Below are 20,460 nucleotides of genomic sequence, written 5' to 3'. Positions count from 1 at the left end.
GCTTCCTAAATAGAAGAAAGTTGAAGTAAAGGATTTCTTTTCACTTATAGATCAGCGAGGCATTGTTTGTTTTATGGCCAAAAATCCAAGTTACCTGGACAAAAACTCAGATTTCTAAATTATATCTGCTTCTTATGCGAGTCTCGTTCATACAGAGGTTACTTCTTGTTGCTTTACAAACTTTGCATTAAAATTTTGTTTGCATTATTTGCTCTGAATGTTTCAACATATTGAACTTTTAAAAGAAAAATCAGCCAAGCTGTTAATTCCCAATATAAAGAGATTTAATGCTTTAACATTAAATAACAAACAACTACAGTTAATAGTGTCTTCTGTCACAAAATGTTAGGATTTAATAGTTTAACATTTTTATATAAGCTTACAGAGGAAAAAACTGGTGCACTATCTTTTGTGGAAATTATAAATAAAACATTTAAAATAATTTAGTCTGTGAAAATCCGTTTAAAATACATTTTTCCCTTCGTTCTCTTTCTGTAAGAAAGGCTTGTTTAAGTAATTCTTTATGTTTTATGAATATGTGCATAAACAGTGTCTGGTGGCCATAATTCACCCATCAGATTTTGTTCCCTGTTAAATTGGGGCAGCAGAATCTGATGGCAGCAGAATCTGATGTTGAGCTTAAACAGGCAGATTGAGATACATACATACGTTCTCAGGACAAGCGGCTGAGTGGCGAAGAGACGCAGGGGGAACCAGAGCTGATGGGGAAACACCGGCTCTCCAGTTTAAACATGAATACTGCCACCTTCTGGCCCGGAGTGGAACTCAGAAACCCGCTTTAAATAACATTTAAAATCCATTTTAAAAAATATGTTTATTCTCTGAAATATAACCCTTATTTCAGTTGAACAGTTCCCTTAGCTATTAAATACAAATATAAAAGCTTTTCGTTTGAATTCCTGCTCATAATTTCTGTTTTCTGGCTGAAAATTAAAATACGTTTAAACCTAAATCTCCCTGGGCTGTGAATGATTCTGGTCTTTACTCAGTTGGTGACATAAATAATTCTTGTTTTGTGATGTGAAACATGGAGCTTGAATCCAAGATCAGACCTTTAATACCAAGTATTCAGAAATATTTCTGCTACTGCAGAACATTCTTCAGTTTTACAGTCGGAAAAAACAAAACACAACAGAAGAACTGCATGACTCGGCACATCGACAGTGATCCAGACAAAACTCGAGCATTTACAGTCCACGCCGTCACCAAGCTGCTGTTACACTGAAAAATATACAAATATATCAAAACCAAGGACAGAGTGACTGCAGTCAGTCGCAGATCCACCTGCAGCAGGTTTTAAAGCGACTCTGTTCATCAGAGGCTCCACTTCATCATTTCACACTAAAACAACCAGTTCAGATTTTTTAGCTTTTCTGTTAAGAATTCTGCAGTTTTTCAGCATTTTGATCTTTTTCCTCAGAATTCTGACTTAAGAATATAAACTTTTATTTCAGTATTTTTTTCAAAAAGAATTTCTGCCTTTTTGCCAAATTTCTGCTTTTTTCACCTTTTAAAATTAAATTCATTTTTGCTTTTTTTTTTTTTTTTTAAGAATTCATCCTTCTTTCTAAAAAAGTCAGAATCGACATTTTTTCCAGAACACCAATATTTTTTGGGGGAGAATTCCAACTTTCTCAAACTTCAGACTTTTTTCTCAGAATTCCCACTATTATTTTCAAAATTCAGTCTTTTTAGTAAATGTTAGAATCTCCAACTTTACACAGAGATTAACATCTATATTAATATCTTCCACTCCCAGCTGGAGGGACACACGGTGTTCCTCAGAGAGGCTAAAGAACAGGAAGTAGAGTTAAAAGCAGGAAAGTTGTTGATGCTCCTCTGCAGTCTGACGCCCCCAGGCCTTTAGGGGGCAGTACCAGCCAGCAGCTCAGAACCCGATCATGCCTCCAGCTTCTGGTGCTGAGTTCTCAGGTGTTTGTTCAAGCTGCTCTTCTGCCTGAAGTGTTTCCCACAGGTGGCACAGGGGAAGGGCTTCTCTCCAGTGTGAATCCTCATGTGGTCGGTGACATGAATCTGCTGGGTGAAAACTTTCCCACAGATGAGACAGGCGAACGGTTTCATGCCACTGTGAGTCTTCTTGTGATTGGCCAGGTAGCTGGTGTTGCTGAAGGCCTTCCCGCACTGATCGCAGACAAACGGTTTCTCACTGGTGTGGATCCTCTTGTGTTTGGTCAAGTAACTGTTCTTAGCAAAACATTTCCCACAAATGGGACAGGGATACAGATTCCCATCTGTGTTCTGCGGCAGAAGGTCCGGTCTGTCGCTGGGAGCTCTGATTTTCTTTGGCTTCAGCGCCTCCTGGTTCCGTTTCTGGGTCTCTGGGCGGTTCTGGTAGAGAAGCTGGTAGCTGCTTGGTTCAGGTTCGTCATCGTAGTCCACAGTCACCATGATGGCCTCGGTCTCCTGCTTCAGCACCAGCGCTCCGTCCTGCCTGGAGCAGATGTCGTCAGGCGCCGGTTCTGGTGCGTCCCGGTCCGGACTAGTACTGCTGTCCCGATCGGCAGGAAGCTCCTCGCTGGAGAAATGATGCTGGAGTTCTGGAGGAGATCAGAGGAACGCCGACATGAATGATGTCACAACATTGGCTCAAACTCACATTAAACATGGAAATGCAAATGACCTGTTTGGGTCTATTAGTGATTAATCAATAACTAAACTAGTTGATTACTTCAATAATGGATTCATCGTTTCACCCCCACAAGTACAACTTGTGAGTTCTGTTCCACTGCTGCTTTAAATACAGGCTTAAAACCCCTGCATAGATTAACTTTAGTCTGGATTAAAACATATGCCTTTATTCTGCCAACTTAATGTAAAGTGTTTGGTGTTTCATTTTGATTTTCATCATGTGAACCTTTTGCCTTGTTAGTGAAAATGTCTTATATTAATAAACTGGCTTTCTTGGATGTGAACAGCATAGTGTGTAAGTTGATCTGGTGAACTGTGATGTTCCAGTAATTTAAGCATCATTTTCATCTGTGGAAACAGAAAGTTACTCCTCAGACAGGATTCAGAACATTTTGCAAACTGTTTTTGTCACCCTGGCAGTATTTTGATCAGGCATCCACGAGGCCACCTTCACAACCAGTAGATCTGGGGCACCAGTAGATCTCATACACCGAAAGTCACAGCAGCCAGATAGAAACTGTTTCAGTTTATATCGAGTCTTTACGACATTAAAGCAGAAAGACTCGGTGAACTGAACCGGTTCTGTTGGTGATTCTTCACTATCAGACTTAAACAATGAGCGGAAATGCGTCACTCTTCCAGCTGACAGCAGTTAGCATCACAATAACCCGGGAATCAACTGATTTCTGAACGTCAGGGGATGTCTGGACCCGGTTCTGCTGCCGGGTCGGACCCAGCGGACCTACCTGCGGGGTTCTGCTCGGTTCGGGTCCAGCTGAGGTCCAGCAGCCTCCGCTGCCGGTCGATCTCCTCCTCGTACCGGACGATGGTTTTTTCCAGCTGGGTGAAGATTTCTTCAGCAGCAGCAGTTAGTCTCTCTCTGATAAACTCCCTCAGAGGCTCAACGGAACACATTGTTGCTGCGCAGAACCGCAACAGAACCGCAGCAGAACCCGGACACAGCACAGCTGCTAGCAGGAGGCTAACCGCTACACCGGAAGTTACGACACAACGTACTTAAGCAGCTGTGTGCATTTCCGCCCCCTGCTGGAGAGAAGCGACTGAACGCTAATTAAAACATTTTTTAAACGTATTTCTGCCTCCTGAAATAGAGAAATGACCTTTAATGCTTTACATATGTTACTGGTATGTTTAGAAATTATATTTTAAAAGTCTAATTGGAATATTTTTTTCTTAAAATCCAATTAAAAAAATAATTCATTCTAAACAGAAATTAAATGTTGTCATCACTCGTCTTCAAAGGATCCTCAAAACTTGGTGGATGGTGATGCTGTGGGCAGGAAGGATCTCTAGCAGTCCACCTTGCAGCGAATATGAAGAGGCCTCTGACTGAAGACTTGCTGTGAGAGTCACATGACCGTTTTCTGCTAGCATGTCCTGGATGAGCATCAGCTCCTCAACAACTCATCCAAATAAATTCTCTTATTATTCAGGCTTTTAGTAAATACATAATTCTGATTATTCTGACCTGAAACAACAGAAGTTTGGTCTGATTTACCTTCAGACAGGGAGAAAGAAATGTGAAAGTGTTTTTGTTTTCTGTATGTAAATTAATGGTTTCAACTGTTTGCATTTGAAGCGCCACATTTAATCATGGACATAAAACCCAGGAGTAATGATTGTTTTTCTTTATTTACAGTATTAATATTTTGACTTTTATCTCCTAACATGTTTAAAGGGAAAATTATGAACAAAATGAAAAATGTTCAGACTTTCCTGCATTGTCTGTAATTATTGCCCGCTTGAATGAAACAAAAACTTTTGTCTAACTTTAAATAGTGGTTTATTATGAACACCGCTGTATTTTCCAATACACTATTTATTTATGTCCATGAAAAAAAAAACACTTGGTATTTTATTCTATGTTGCATGACTTTGTGTTTTGTGTTTATGATGTAAAGCACTTTGAAATGCCTTGTAGCTAAAATGTGCTATATAAATAAAATTTGATTGATTGATTGATGAATTCCTTTTTTTCTCTAGTCTTTGGATCAGCCGACCTAAAAATGGCACCGATATACCCTGAGTATATGCTTTAGTGCATCCTTTTCTGTCAGGATGTTTAAACACACTGAAAACTAAGACTCAGTGTCATGGGTTCACAGCTGGAGCTCTCCTGATTCCTGACCTTCCTGTTCACAGCCAGCCTTACGCTGCCCCCGGTGGCCATGTGAGGCTAGTGTTCGGCACACTACAGTGTTTGAAAAGCAAGAAATACATAAAGTCAATGAAACAGGTTAACAATGGTGAAATAAAGACATTCAGAGACGAGGCAGGAACTCCAAGAGGCAAATATATTCAGACAGCAGCATTTCTAAATGCTGCGATCCAGAAACACAAAGAAAAAAAAATAACAAAAACTTTGAAAACCCCAGAAATCTTAACGGCAAAAAAGCTGGTAAAACAAGAGGCACCAGTAACGGATGGTGTGATGCCAGTAGCTCCTCTCTAATCGTACCACAACTCTAAAAATACATTAGTTTCTGTTTCCTGTCAAGACAGGAAGTCCTTAAACTCTGGTGATGTTGATAAATGACAGCAGTGAAACAGGTGGTCAAATCTCAACATCCTCACATAATTCCAGACTTTAAGTACGAAAACCAAACACTGAGGAAAGCAGATGGCATTTAGAGCCTAAATATATTATTATTGTTATTAATTTCAAGTCATGTTCCAGACTTAAACAATATTATTGCTTCTCCCATACCAACACATATATTATATATTTACTTTTTCTTTTTACATTTCTCTGTCAAATTATTGTTGATATAAATACATTTTTGAACAAAGAATCATTCTAGACTGAAATAAATGAATTTTCAAAACAAACACGGGTCATGAGCATTGAAATCATATTTTTAGAGGAAACAAGGACCTGGTCCATGCAGATACAACCAGCAGCAGCCATGTTTCATTTCAGTCGGAATATTTTCTTTACTGATTAAGTACACAGACGCTCCAGGATTTTATGATTTTTGGTACTTTAGAAATATTTCCAAGGAATTTTGCAATTCTTGTAGGAATGATTGACGGCAAATGTAACTGACTCACCATATCAATCAGGGACCATCAATTAAATGCAAATAAAGGAACTTTAATGACTTTTTCTGAACATTGTTTCCCTGTTAGGAAAGCTTAAAACTTTCAGCAGCTTATTGGGGAGGAATGAATGTAAACAGCTGCCTTAGTGTCAATTTTGAGGCAAACAACTGATAGAAATATATCAACCTGCTGATCATTTTGACAACCGTAGCAGGAGGAATGCTTCAATGCATATTATGAAGGAAAAGTTCATCCCAGTCACCATCCATCTAATAGTAGATATACTGCATGTTTAACATTTCTTGCCTGTGTGAGTTCTCATGTGAACATTCAACAGATCTTTTCTGCTGAACTTTTTTGGACAGATTTGACATGAGAATGGTTTCTCACCAGTGTGAGACCTCATATGATACGTCAGATGACTTTGTTGGTTGAAAGCTTTTCCACAGGTTTCACATGAAATATTCTTTTCACCCGTGTGAATTCTCATGTGACGAGTCAAACCATTTTGCATATTGAAAGCTTTTCCACACGTCTGACATGAGTAAGGCTTTTCACCTGTGTGAGAAGTCATGTGAAAATTCAAAGAATTCTGGTGGGTGAAAGATTTGCCACACATCTGGCATGCGAAAGGTTTCTCACCCGTGTGAATTCTCATGTGAACTGTCAACCGAGCTTTAACCCTAAATTTTTTTCCACATATCTGGCATGAATAAGGTTTCTCACCAGAGTGAATTCTCATGTGAAAAATCAATTGACTTTTCAAACTGAATTTTCTTTCACAGGTCTGACATGAGAAAGGCTTCTCACCTGTGTGCAAGTTTATGTGGAGACTCAAGCTACTTTGCCGGTTAAAAGCTTTTCCACAAGTCTGACACAAAAAAGGCTTCTCACCAGTGTGAGTTCTTATGTGGTCCCTCAAAGTGCTCTGCCTCATATAAGCTTTCCCACAGGTCTCACATGAAAAAGGCTTCTCACCTGTGTGAGTTTTCATGTGGTCCCTCAAAGCACATTGCAAGGTGAAAGTTTTTCCACAGGTCTCACAAGAGAAAGTCTCACCTGTGTGAGCTTTCATGTGGTATTTCCATTTACTTTCCACAGTGAAAGCTCTTCCACAGAACTCGCATGAGAAAGGCTTTTCTCCTGTGTGGGTTCTGACGTGGCCTAGCAGCTGACTATGCCACATGAAGGTTTTTCCACAGGTCTCACATGAAAAAACCTCACCAGTGTGAGTTCTCATGTGCTGCTTCAATTTGCTTTTCTCAGTAAAAGTTTTCCCACAGGTCTGACATGAGAAAGGCTTCTCCCCCGTGTGACTCCTCATGTGTTCTTTCAGTTTACTTTGCCAGAGAAACGTTTTTCCACAAGTCTGACAAGAGACCAGCTTTTCGCCCGTGTGAGTTCTTAGGTGGTATTTCAGTTTACATTTGTAGAGAAAAGTCTTTCCACAGAGCTGACAGGCTAAATTCTTCTGACCTTGGTGAGAACTCATTTGAAGAATTAAGTATGCTGGAGTCAAAGCGTGCATGACGCAGACCCCACTGTCCGGCTTTTTTAACTGCTGAGGTTCAGATTCATGCTCTTCATTGTTGGTCTCTGGAGTATCTGGTGTCTTCTGACCCAAACTGGACTTCAAATCCTGGTTGTGTCCTGAAGGAATAAAAACTCTTGTTACTGAGAATGTAAAAACTCAAACGTTTTATTCAACTCAAATTTAAAATGCTGTGGAATGCACAAAAGTAGAATTAAATAACATTGTCTCTGTGACCTCATTTTAAAAAGAACAGTCTTCATCTAATTATAAATATGACTAACAGATTCAGTTTCACTGAACTCCAATCCAGAATCGCACGGCATTCTGGGGGATGTAGGCAGAGCAAAGACTTTTATGGCTCAAAAACACCGAAGGACTATAGACCCATAGATCTGACCTCTGGCATTATGGAGAAGCTGGTTCTGGTACATCTGAGGTACCAGCTGGATGCAGACCAAAACCCTCTCCAGTTTGCATTGTTTAGGCGTGGATGATGCAATTATATACCTGCTGCAGAGGGTCTATTCCTCCCCTGATAGAACTGACACCACTGTCTGCATCCTTTTCTTTGACTTTTCATCAGCCTTCAACACCATCCAGCCAGGATCCCTGTGGGAGAAACTGGCTAAGATGCTCTAGATCAGGGGTGGGCAACTCCAGGCCTCGAGGGCCAGTCTCCTGCAACTTTTTGATGTGTTTCTACTTCAACAACCCTGAGTCAAATAAGGAGATCATTGGCAGAACTCTGGAGAACCTGACTGGACTTAGGAGGTGATTCAGTGATTTGATTCAGCTGTGTTGGGCCATGGAGACATCTAAAAGTTGCAGGATGCCGGCCCTTGAGGACCAGGATTGCCCACCCCATGTCTAGATGCATCACTCATCAATGACCATGTGGTGTGACACCACAAGGTGTCGCACTTTCCTTACGGCCAACGTTTCCATAAAACGGAAGCTGGGTCAGTGCTATTGGATTAACAACAGATGGAAGAAATTAACATATTAACTTTTTTATATATTTATTTATGCAAAGATAAATACCATGAAGTGCCCTGCCTCTCGCTAGAGATAGGCAGCAGCTGAACCCCCGACCTGAAGATGGACGGATTAAATATTAATTAACTTTATTCTGCTTGTTTATTGCCTTTTGGCTTAACAGAGTCATAACAATATGCAAATGTAGCATATTTGAAAAGACAATCTAAATTGTTATTCAATATAAATGGCTTTTAACCAAGATAATAGGCCAGTTTCCTTTCTTTTTTCTTTCAGAAGAATAGGTACGACTCAAGAAAGAGCAGTTAGGCTAGAGTTTGCAGCTGCAAGTGTTTTGTATTTGCAATGTGAATATCGTATTTACATATTTACAACCACAACATTGGGATATGCAAATGGCCATCAAGGAAAAAAAACAAAACAATGAAATAAAAAGAAAAAGAGGAGAAAAGAAGAAACACAACAAAGGGGAAAAAAACAAATCAATCAATCGTTCCCAAAGTTCATCTTACAACTCCTTAGTCCATCTACCCCGAATGGGGACCGGACCTTCTGCCGCAGAACACAGATGGGAATCTGTATCCCTGTCCCATTTGTGGGAAATGTTTTGCTAAAACAATAATGTGTTCCTTCAACAAATTTTATATTTTTATTCATTTTCTATTAATCAGGCTACATATGTTGAAAAACAGTATAAATCCAAACAATGTAATCCGGCACAACATGCATCACAATTCATGGTTACAATTCTGTAAAACACAATGAAAGTTTTCCCAGACCCACTTGGTCCCACAATCGTACATGAGTCAGGTCTCTCTGATCTAAATCAAAAATCTCTGGAGTGAGACTTTGTTCTTCCGTTTCTGTCCTAAATCCTAACAACCAAAGAGTCGAGCTGATCCATCAATAAAAAGCCTTCTCTTGTCAAACAAAGCTAAACTTAAGAAATGCTGCGTATTTTAACAGGAACCCGATTTCGTCCCGATTGCTGGAGTCTTCCTCCAGCTCTGATGCCGTCAGAATCCGCCAACGCCGTTAAGTCTGATCCCCTTTCTGGTTTTTGGTTGGTTCAGCAGTTTTTTAGTTCTGCTGCCATGAATCCCTGAGATGTGCCTCCCAGGTCTAGTTTTCATTTAATGCATTTTATTGACTATCAGGAGAAGCTGAAGTCCATCAGCTTCAGGATAATCTGAACAGCATCAGGAACTTCTCATATATCTTCTACATTTCTCATTTCATTTGAATCAACTCTACCCTCTTGGCCTCCCACACTTCAGAGTTAGCAGGTAGAATCATATGAATCCCTTGAAATCACGTTCAGGTCACAGGAGATGCTGTGAAGCAGAGACTGAGTCGCATGAAGCAGCAGAGTGGCCTTTGTTTGATCAAAACTATCAAGATGGCGGACAGCGTTTCTCCTGTGTGCTGAATGTCGTCCTGGAGTTTTCCCCAGCAGCAGCAGAGACTCTAAATGACAGACAACGTACATTGAAATAAATGAATGCAATTAAACATCCAGTAGCTATGACTTCTGATTTTACTAAATAAAATAAATTGAAATAGCACACCTGAGATCAATCCATTAACTAATGACAGTCTGCGGTGCAGTTTCTGTGTTCGCTTCCTCTTTTCTGGGGACCTGAAAGCTGAGGAACATTCAGAACTATTATTACACGGTAATTAGCTGCTTGCCTGGAGAATTGGATATTGTTCAGAATGCTGCTGCTTTTGCAAATGAAATAAATGAAAACATGGGCGCTACCGGAGCAGACGCTGTGCTGGGAGTTATGACTCCTCAAGACGCGCCGTCCTTTACAAACTCTTACTCAGAACTGACTAGCTGTACGCTTCTCACATTAAATGCTCATTGTTAGCCTTTATTCTGAAACGATAGTGGTTTCTTTCTATGGATCCCCTACAGAATGACATCACACACTCTACATCCCGCCCCACCTCCCTGCAGGAGGGCAAAAAGCTGCTAGCTAAACACGACTAGCATTGCTTTTAGCCGTCATCAAAGTAATGTGCTAAGTCTTACTCCTGCACCTGTAGAAGGGAAACAGATGCAGGGCTTTGAAGTTAATTGTCAAAACTACAACAACTAGATAAGATCAGGAAAAAGTTTAATGAACAGAAAAAATATTAAGGGAGAGGGACGTAGCTCAGTTAAGCTAGCTTGACTATGACAATGTAGATGTGATGTGGAATTCAGCGTGTCTCAGTTCAGCTAAAAAATGTAAAATTGCTGACCCACTAAAACTCCAACAGATCAGAAGAACTGGACCATCAGGCATAAAGCGGCGTGCCGCTTTATGCCTGATGCCTTTATTTTACGCACAAGTTGCCGTGTATGAAAATTTACTTTGCATCAAAGTTTGCGTAAAAATGATCAGTTTGATCAAAGGGAATATCTGTACTTTTTCCCTATGTTTAATAATCCTTTATGTCCTATTAAAGTCCGTTGGAGCTTATTTTGACATTTCTGGATGCTGCAGCCGTTTTTGTTCAACATTCAGTACAATCTTCATATCCTTATTTTTCAAAATCTGTATGTTGATAATAAAATGCAACAAAAAAATCACAAATCAATGGTTTGATTTTGTTAAACATTTTTGTAAACATAAAAATGTCCTAATTTTATCCACCGAAATTGTCAACACAAAGTTGCACACGAGCCTTTTGATCCACAAGATTTATTCAGTTTGCAAAACTTGGCTTCAGTTACAGAAATGTGTCAAAATGAAGCAAAAACAGAAACAAAGAAAGGCTTTTATTCCTATGGAAGTCCTTGTGGCAGTTCCCGTCCACAATGTGAGTCACACCTCACACATGAAGGCAGTACACTTTGCACAAATTCTGCACTTCCTGCACCCCTTTGGGTTTGGGTTCCCCCTCAACGACTGCAACAGGCGAGTGCAGACTGCTCATCATCAGGGCTGATGGTGAAATTTCTCCACAGCCGGGCTGCCAGCGGCTCCTGAACGGCCTGATGTGTCATCAATGAGACGCCGCAGGACCTTCACGAACCATCGTAGCCGATCAGCTGTTCTGACCGGTCCACCCCCCTGAAGCGGTTGTAGTCTTTGACTGGAACCTCCAGAACTCCATGTTTTCCTCCAGCCCTGCCCACTTGCTAACAGTGTCTCCTGCATGAAACACACGTTGCTGGTTTAGTGGCTTTAGTGGCTCCCATCCGTTCATCAACAGAGAGGTTTTGCTGGTTTCCTACATCGCTGTGCAGAAAACCCGCCAACCGTCATACAGGGGCGCAGTCTGTGCAGACGGTCATACTGACGGCATCCTCCTCTTGGTCACTCATGAACGTTGGCCGTGATGTTGAGGATCTCTGGACATAACTCTACAGGGATGTGTAAGCTGAAATACTGTGGCGGTTCTCCAGAAATCTCTCATTTTTGGCCTGGTCAACATACAGTTTGAAAATCTCTGCTGGACGTGGACAGTGAAGGTGGAGGCTGCACATCTGGAGGAAACGCAGCGCAGGACGTGGCGACCGGTCGGCCTCCTCCACCGTTTTCCAGACGACTTTATGACTTGAGAAGATTTCTGATTCTGGCTGAAAACGGACTGCAGATGTTTCCTCCCTTTAACTGCATCTTCATCCTTTTTCTGCTCATCCTGCACATCGTCACCAGCACTGCACACAGAAGTTACAGATGACTCAGGCTTTTCAGTCGGAAAGTAATAACATAAAACATATATATGTCAAAAATAAATAAATATTTTCTATATATGTACTTACATCGATGCCTTCAGTAAAGTCAGCTTCGTCTCCACTGTCAGCCGGATCCGGATCAGAAGAAACGTCTCATCAGCCAGTTCAGTAAAAAGCTCCACAGCTTCACATGAAGAATAAAACTCCTAGACTCCGGGTCCATAATGCATTTATATAAGTGTGTGTGTGTGTGTGTGTTGGCTGCATGAATCTAAAAAGAACAGCGTTTTCTAAAACCGAAAAGAGAAAATATGATCTGTGGGAACTGAAGTAACTGCTCGTTGTATGCAGTAGCACAGAAGAAATGAAATCTCGTGATATTTTATGTTTTCAACGTGAAGACGTGGGATCCAGTCCGAGAAGTGTTGTGGACAATGGACCTGATCTATAAAGCGTCTGGATTTGCCTTGTGGAGCCGTCAGTGAAAGGAAGCGATGCTCTGGACACATTGACTGTTGGAAAACTGTAAATCTTATGTTTTCATATGCAAAACGATAAAAAACTATATAGACACCCTTTCATCAAACTCATTTTGACAGGTGGCCCCGCCCCTTTTTAACAGGAAGCCCCGCCTGGGGTTACGTCTTTCGCTATGAAACTGGGGAGCTTCCAACCCCCGTACCCCCCTTCCGGTAAAAGGTCGTGGGAATGACCCTGAAGAGGTTTTCTCAGGACCCCCTAGGTCAGCGTTCAGATTACATCCCCCCTCCCTATCTGTCATGAGTCTGAATGAGCCAATAGAAAGAGAGTGGGTTTGGTCTTTAGTATTTCTGGTATAAGTAATGCTGGAAAAATGGAGTACTCTACTTGCAGCAGTCGCTCCTAGTAGAACTTTACAATGAATGGGAATAAACGAGTTCATTCTGCTGTTGAGAAAAATGAAGCTATCTCCCCTCCATCATCTATTGCAGGTTCGGAGGTACCTAAACCGATCGATATCTTTGAGATAATGGCGAAAACTCCGGTAGTGAATAAGGCCTGGCTTGCTGAACAAGAACCTGCTATTGTGTATGAGATCCCAATAGCGGTGAATCCTAACCTGCAACCTGTGAAGGGTAAACCTACAAGCTCACCTTCATCGCCTGATGCATCAACCTCTGAAATACCAGCAAAAAGAGAAGTATTGACGAGCGGGACATCTGTTCTGTGTGAGACACCAATATCCATCTATGACGACTCAAGGCTGGGATTGGATGCTCCCAGGAAATCGACATTTTTTATGTCGTGTGCAGAAGCCGGTATGGGGAACCCTTCAGGAAGACTGGTCTTTGGAGCCTCACGGATTTTGGGGTTCATGGGGTTACGTCTTTCGCTATGAAACCGGGGAGCTTGTCTTCTACCAACTGGATAAGGATGAGGAGCTTGCACGTATAACGAATACCTGCAGCCTTACCTATAATGACTGGGCGGTGCTAAGGCTGGCTATTCCTCGTGCCAATGTGGAAATGGAATTACGTCGCTCGGAGGAAGATACAGAAGAAGAAGAAGATGAAGCTGACCCTCGATCTGCAAAGAAAAGCAGAAGACAATGCTTCCCGACCGATACTGAAATTGGAAGGGGACGAGTTCTCTTCAGCGCCATGTGGGAATCGAAAACTACTGAATCCGGCCGCTGGTCTTTTCGGGCAAGCAGGAGGAGAGGTGAGAGGCAAAATTCCTCAGAAATGTTTGTGTTGGAGGCTTTCAATCCGGACTGTGGCGTATTCAGAACCATGCTGGTTCTCCCATTTGATGCCTGGTCTGAGAAAATGATGAAAGTCGGGGATAGAATTTCCAATTTGTTTCGGGATTCTCGCTGCTGGCTCGATATTCTATCAGTGAAGAAAACGTTGTCAAGCAGCGACTTCTAACTCCACGCTTCATACCGGCTGTCCAGCAGCTCCTGAGCCACCGCCGCATTCAGGCAGAGGATGCAAAAGTGAAGGTGATTGCAGAGACTGTTTTACACAAACTCAAATCGGCAAACGGATTCCAATCCGCAATTAATGAGATGTATCAAAATATGGACGGTGATGAAAACATCAAGCAACTTCGATCTGTTTCAGAATGTTACACTCTGAATGAAAAGTAATTGCTCCCACGCTCTCTACCTCTCTAGTATTATGTTATTCAGTGTAATTTTCTAGTTCTATAGATTTAGTTTAAGTATTTTATTCATACTTTCATTATTTTTCATCTTATTATGCATGCTTATGTATTCGTATTCGTTACTGATTTTTTTAAATAAAAATTTTACCAAGTTTTATAACTATTTGACTAGCATTAAAAAAAATCTTTATACATGTATTATCGGTTAACATTTAATTGTAATTTCTAGAAAATAAATGTATTGTTTATGACTTCTCACTATTCAAGAAAAAAATAAATAAATCCTTTGTACCACGATTTTCTCATTATTTAAGAACCGCTCACTAAAGTGGGGTGACAGGATGGCGGAGAAAAGGTTAATGAAGAAGGTGTATTACACTCCGTCACATCCAGGGAGTTTAGGAGGAATCGAAAGATTGAAAAGAGCTTTGGAGGATGAAACGGGGAAGAAGGTTAAGACGGAAAAAGTCCAAGATTTTTTATCTGAAGAAGACGCGTACACTCTCCACAAACCTGCACGCATTAATTTTCCGAGAAACAGAGTTTTTGTCACGAGGCCTTTGAAACAGTTTCAAGCAGACCTTTGTGACATGCAAGCCTTGGCTGAGGAGAATGACGGTTAGTTACTTATTAACGGTCATTGACATATTTTCTAAAAGAGAGTACGTACAAGTTTTAAAGAGAAAGACCGCTGACGAAGTGTTAAAAGCCTTTGAATCAATTTTCAAAGACAGTATGACCCCTAAAAAACTGCAGACATATGCGGATAAAGAATTGTTTAACAAAAAATTTAAAGCTTTAATGAAAAAGCATAGTATTGAGCATTTTGCCACAGCGAGTGACCCAAAAGCCTCGGTGATTGAGAGGTTTAACCGTACATTAAAAACCAGAATGTGGAGATATTTCACCGCTAATAACACCCGACGTTACATCGATGTTCTGCCAGACTTAGTGAAAGGTTATAATTTGACTTTTCATTCGAATATTAAGGCGACCCCTATGGAAGTGAATTCAGAAAATGCCTTTCAAATCTTTCAGAACCTGTACGGTACATCCTCGGGCAAAAGCCGCAAGAATTCCAAACCTAAGCTTAAAGCCGGGGATCTCGTTCGATTATCTAAATTACGGGGGGATTTTTGATAAAAAATATGAACAGAGTGTTACGGATGAAGTGTTTACAGTCGTTAGTGTCATACTTCGATCTCCTCCAGTATATAAAATTAAAGACTTAGATAACGAGGTTCTTTTTATGAGGAGGAGCTTCAGAAAGTGAAACTGTGTAAAGACAAGATATATCACGTGCAAAAGATATTACGCAGACTAAGAGGCGTTAAACAAGTTTTTGTGCAGTGGAAAAATTGGCCTCAGAAGTTTAACAGCTGGATTAATCCGGTTGACCTTCAAGACATATAAAAGACACCTGTGGAAAAACACTTGTCTGACACGACATCATACAGCGTGGGATGGAGGAGGAAGGATTTTACGTCACTCTACCCTCGAACGCGAGTGTAGATGTTTTTAAGGATAATATCATTTCGAGTTTTCGTGTAAATTTAGTGCAGCATATTAATTTAGAAGGTTCCTGGTAAGTTGTCTTGACAGAGATTTCTTATCCTCACACTTGGCAAAATGTCCCGGAAGAATCGGCTTACTTTGAGTGGAGGACCGTGGATCAGAAAAGCCTGTTTGACAAAATATTTTGCCCGGATATTACAGAAACATAAAGCAACTGGTTGGAGAAATCGAACCTATCCTCAGAGAAATAAAAGCTGACATCTACTTTCGCCTTTACACGTTTGTAAATAAATTATTCTTTGAAGCAGGAGGACGATATCAATTACCTTTTCAAGCTCCTATTGCTTACATGCTGGGGGTGGAAGCGAACAAATGGTTCGGTTTTGATCAAATCAGATTGACTCATCCTGTAGATATGAAAGCAGGATTTTACATGATTTATTGTTACAGCGACATGGTCGAACAGCAAATAGTGGGAGATAGTTATTCTCCTTTGCTGCATACGATTAAAGTAGAGGGTGAATTTGGGGATATAATCACTAAACTTTTAATCCTGTCGACTATCTTCCTGTGGCAAGGAGACATATTGAAACGATTCAGATTGAACTGAAAACAGACCAGGACGTGCCGGTAAATTTTACCTACGGAAAATCAATTGTGAAACTGCATTTTCGACCTGTGAGGCCGCGTGGAGGCTTGAGATACTAAACTGAGATACTAACTGATTAATCTCTGACCAGAAACAAATGTATAAAAATCGGATGATTACACGATCATCATTCATACCGGCTCACCGCTGCTCAGCACGGCTCTCTGATGCTGTCAAAATTGACTCTCTCACTGCATTCATTCGTCTGAGTGATCCCTTTAACACGGATCACTACTTTCTTTTGTTGTTTTGTCTGGTAAGCGTAGCTTTTGGGTCCCATTGAAGCAAATTCCTGAATAGTGTCACCCGATAATTCATCCGTTAAGTCCCCGAGATAATTCCCTAGTTCTAAAGGACTCTCACCATCTTTGACCCTGTAAATCAGACTATCGGTATCGATATAATATTGTACGCCCCGCGCCACATACATCCTGTCTAAGGTTAATTGGAAATTTCAAAATAAACATATTTTCTAATTTCACCTCGTGAATGGACTAAAGCTGCTTTGCTTTTATTTTGAAGTTTTTATTTACGTACATAATGACGCATCAGGACGCACGCATGATTGGATCGTTGTCACAAGCAGGTCACCGCACTCCTTTAGCCCTGAGAAATGTCTGCTCCTGCTAAAAACAGAAGGCTAGAGGCCGAACGCAGAGTTTCCAACAGAAATTGGACAGCTAAGTATTTATTTACGGAAGTCGGAGGTAAAGCTGTGTGTTTAGTTTGCGGGGAGCAGGTCGCCGTGTTTAAGGACTACAATTTGAATCGGCATTACGAGACGAAACACGCGGAGAACTACAGAAACTTGAACGATGCTGAAAGGGCGCGGGCATCGGAAGCTTTGCTAGCTAAGCTACAAAAGCAGCAAGGCGTTTTTACCGAGCTTCACACATCCAGGGATGCAGCAACCAAGACCAGCTTTGGTCCCACAAAATCACTAAAAACAGTAAGCCGTTCTCGAGGGGGAGCTTGGTGGACTCTGCAGCACTAATATGCCCTCAACAAAAGAAGCATTTGAGCAAATCCCGCTGTCCAGGCGAACCGTGACAGGAAGGATCGAGGACATTGCGGGGAATCTGGAGCTCCAGCTGCAACGCGAAGTGGCAAGTTTGGACTTTTTCTCCTTGGCTTTGGACAAGAGCTGTGATGTCCGCGACACAGCACAGTCACTCATATTTGTCCGTGGGATAACGTCGGATTTCAAGATTACGGAGGAGCTGGCAGCAATGCGGTCGATGAGAGGAGCGACAACCGGGAGCAATCTGTTGGCGGAGGTCCATGCGTGCATGGACACACTGGGACTGAAATGGGACAGACTGGCAGGTGTCACAACGGACGGTTGTCCAAATCTTACGGGCAAAAATGTCGGACTTTTGAAACGTATTCAAGATAAAGTGACGGAAATCGATGCAGATCAAAAATTGGTATTTTTGCATTGTATTATACACCAACATGTGTTGTGCAAACCAGTGCTGAAAATTAACCATGTTATTGATGTTGTTACTAAAATTGTAAACTTCATCAGGGCACGGCATTGAGTCACAGACAGTTTGTCACTTTGGAGGAGCATGAGGCTACCAGCCTGGGCAAAGTGCTAAAAACAGTGTGGGATCTGAAAGCAGAGATTGGAGAGTTTTGTGAGAAGAAAGGTAAAGACATCCCAGAGCTCTCAGACGAGGACTGGGTGTCAGATTTTGCATTTGCTGTTGATGTGACTGCACTGATGAATGAACTGAACACAAAACTGCAAGGCAAGGCCCTTTTTGTTGATGAAATGCACAGCCTGGTGAAGGCTTTTATGAGAAAGATGCAGTTTCTTTCAAGCCAACTGGAGAGCAACACTCTCACTCACATGCAAACCCTGAAAGAAGTCACACCATCAGCTGATTGCCTTCGCAGGTACTCATCTATGTTGGGAGCGTTGCACAGTGAGTTTTCAAGGCGATTTGAGGATCTCAGAAAAATTGAGGATGAAATGCACATGGTTTCTTCTCCATTTACCTGCAGTGTGGATAATGTACCCAGTGATGTTCAGCTGGAACTCATTGACCTGCAGTCTGATGCAATACTGGCAGAGCACTTTAAGTCAGGATCTCTGCTTGATTTCTACTCTTCTCTTAAGGAGGGGAACTTTCCAAACATTAGGAGACATGCTCAGAAGATGTTGGTTCTCTTTGGCTCTACCTACATATGTGAACAAACATTTTCAAGGATGAACTTTACAAAATCCAGGTACAGATCCTCTCTCACTGATGACCATCTGTCAGCCGTGCTTCGCATCGCCACCTCAGACATTCAAGCTGACTTTGATGCACTCACTAAAGCCCAGCAGAGACTAGATTTCTCTCACTGAACAAAAAAAAAAGAACTTAGGAAATACCAAATAGAGTGGTTAGACTACAAAGACATGTCAGCATGTAGGCATGTAAAGGCACCAACTAGCAGTGAACTGGAACACTTTCTTTGGAAGCCCTTTTCTCAATCAGTTCAATGTGATGTATCTTGTTTGGTGGTGTCTTTAGTCTGTTAAGAACCTCTTTCCAACAGTATATAAAACTCAAATGTGTTTTGGAGTGAATGTGACTCAAAATGTTCACTAATATGAGTCACAAATTGTATAAAATGTTCACATTTTGTTTACCATTGATTTGGTTAATTTGACTGAATAAATTACTTTTTTTGTAAGGCAACCTCAGTTTTTCATTGCTTAACTATAACATCTACTCTTACTAGCTTGTCAAAACAATGCTATTTACTGCTTTTTATAAAGAAATACAATTAATATTATGCAGGATTGAGTTCAGCCTTTTGGTCTGGCCCTCCACAACATTTTCTGTCTCTCATGTGGCCCCATGGAAAAAATAATTGCCCACCCCTGGTCTAGATTCCTCAGAGGTGATTAAATGAGAGCAAAGAACTCTGGGAAAAACCATTACCTCTGCTGGATCCTGAGCCTTCATCATCATTTTCTTCCTGCTTAATGCAAAGTTCCTCCTCTTCCTCCTTTATCTCCAGTTCCTCCTCTTCCTCCTTTATCTCCAGTTCCTCCTCTTCCTCCTTTATCTCCAGTTTCTCCTCTTCCTCCTTGACCCACAGCAGAGTTGGTTCCACCAGACCTTCCATCTTGGATCCAAACTGGACTTCCGCTTGCTGCTGCAGACAAACCGTCGATAATAACTATCTGAATACTTAATCACTCATTTTAAACTGTTTAAAAATATAAAGACTAGCTACTAACTCACAGTTTGAATCATTTTTAATTTTGTAGCAGGGGAGCTAAATTATTTCATCATATTTTGAAGCCAACTGTCCAGCCATTCAGCTGAGCATCAAACAAAGGGCCCCGCATCGTGGCCCTTGAAAAACCCTAGGAACGGCTCTGACTTTCTATTTAAGATAAAAACACATCAGATTCATACTTTTGGTTTCCATGCAAACCCACTTTACGGATCGAGATCAGCTTAAAATAACTTCAATATTCAGATTATGTTGACAGAAAATCAGTTTCATCCGGTTGAAATAAATCTGCAGATCAGAGACTTTTGCTCCACCATGTTGATTAAAGATTCATATTTACTGTTTTATCACATAAATCATGTCAGACAAACGGAGCCTCAGCTTACCGCCAAAACTCAGCCGAACAAACTTTGTCCGGTCGCTGGTTCGGTTCGGTTCGTCCTCGGTGCTCAGCACTGCTCGGTTCTGGAAGGGAGACGCTGTGTCACCAGAACCGGGTCAAGAAAGGTTCGGTTCTGAGGAGAAGAAAAACGTGGCGGTTAGCGGAAGGCTAGCGGACTGTTAGCTCCCTCCAGAACAAAAACCAGGCTGGAACCTGACTTCCGGTCGGTTCGGCTCGGATTTACCGCTCCAACAGTAAAAACAGAAAGCTGCTGCCACCGACACGAACCTGGACGGTTTTCCTCAGCGGAACCGCGGAGAAGAACCGCGCGGCTGCTCACAAAGCTGACGTCACTCCACTTCCGGCCTCGGGGGAAATTCTGCCCCCTGTGTCGGGAGCGCGCACTGCAGTAAACTCGGTCAACGGTCCACAACTTTCAGTTTGATCTGCAGCTGAAGTTAAAACAATGACAAACCTGGTTTTCTGTGGGCTTCTTCTGACACAGTTTGTGTTGTTTCAATCGCCAATTAGTCGTTTTCTTATTTTGTCATGTTCGCTTTAGCCTGACAAATATCAGGAACTAAACACAT

General features: G+C 41.5%; 2 protein-coding genes across 8 annotated transcripts; both read right to left on the bottom strand.

The window, feature by feature from the left end:
* Positions 1 to 452: 452 nt before the first annotated feature.
* On the bottom strand, positions 453 to 3,674 carry LOC129379368 (zinc finger protein 570-like). Its single transcript, XM_055060118.1, has 2 exons — positions 3,417 to 3,674; positions 453 to 2,579 (listed from the first exon to the last, which is right to left on the bottom strand). Exons 1-2 carry the CDS (start codon positions 3,583 to 3,585, stop codon positions 1,921 to 1,923), a joined length of 828 nt encoding a protein of 275 aa, XP_054916093.1. The 5' UTR covers positions 3,586 to 3,674; the 3' UTR covers positions 453 to 1,920.
* Positions 3,675 to 4,964: 1,290 nt separating this feature from the next.
* Positions 4,965 to 20,240, bottom strand: LOC129379095 (gastrula zinc finger protein XlCGF57.1-like). Of its 7 annotated transcripts, none has more exons than XM_055059693.1 (4): positions 20,159 to 20,240; positions 19,875 to 20,003; positions 19,188 to 19,401; positions 4,965 to 7,383 (listed from the first exon to the last, which is right to left on the bottom strand). In XM_055059693.1, exons 3-4 carry the CDS (start codon positions 19,372 to 19,374, stop codon positions 6,026 to 6,028), a joined length of 1,545 nt encoding a protein of 514 aa, XP_054915668.1. In that variant the 5' UTR covers positions 19,375 to 19,401; positions 19,875 to 20,003; positions 20,159 to 20,240; the 3' UTR covers positions 4,965 to 6,025. The 7 variants fall into 7 exon arrangements, 6 of the variants coding, with proteins under 6 accessions (XP_054915668.1, XP_054915677.1, XP_054915684.1 ...); XM_055059702.1 differs by having other exon boundaries at positions 20,084 to 20,214; XM_055059709.1 differs by having other exon boundaries at positions 20,089 to 20,214.
* Between the last annotated feature and the right edge of the window lie 220 nt (positions 20,241 to 20,460).

The sequence above is a fragment of the Poeciliopsis prolifica genome, unplaced genomic scaffold, assembly GCF_027474105.1.
Source record: "Poeciliopsis prolifica strain line A6 unplaced genomic scaffold, Auburn_PproV2 SCAFFOLD002, whole genome shotgun sequence".
Lineage (NCBI taxonomy): Eukaryota > Metazoa > Chordata > Actinopteri > Cyprinodontiformes > Poeciliidae > Poeciliopsis > Poeciliopsis prolifica.
The sequence above is the reverse complement of the archived record's forward strand: the minus strand, read 5'-3'. Positions and strand labels throughout refer to the sequence as shown.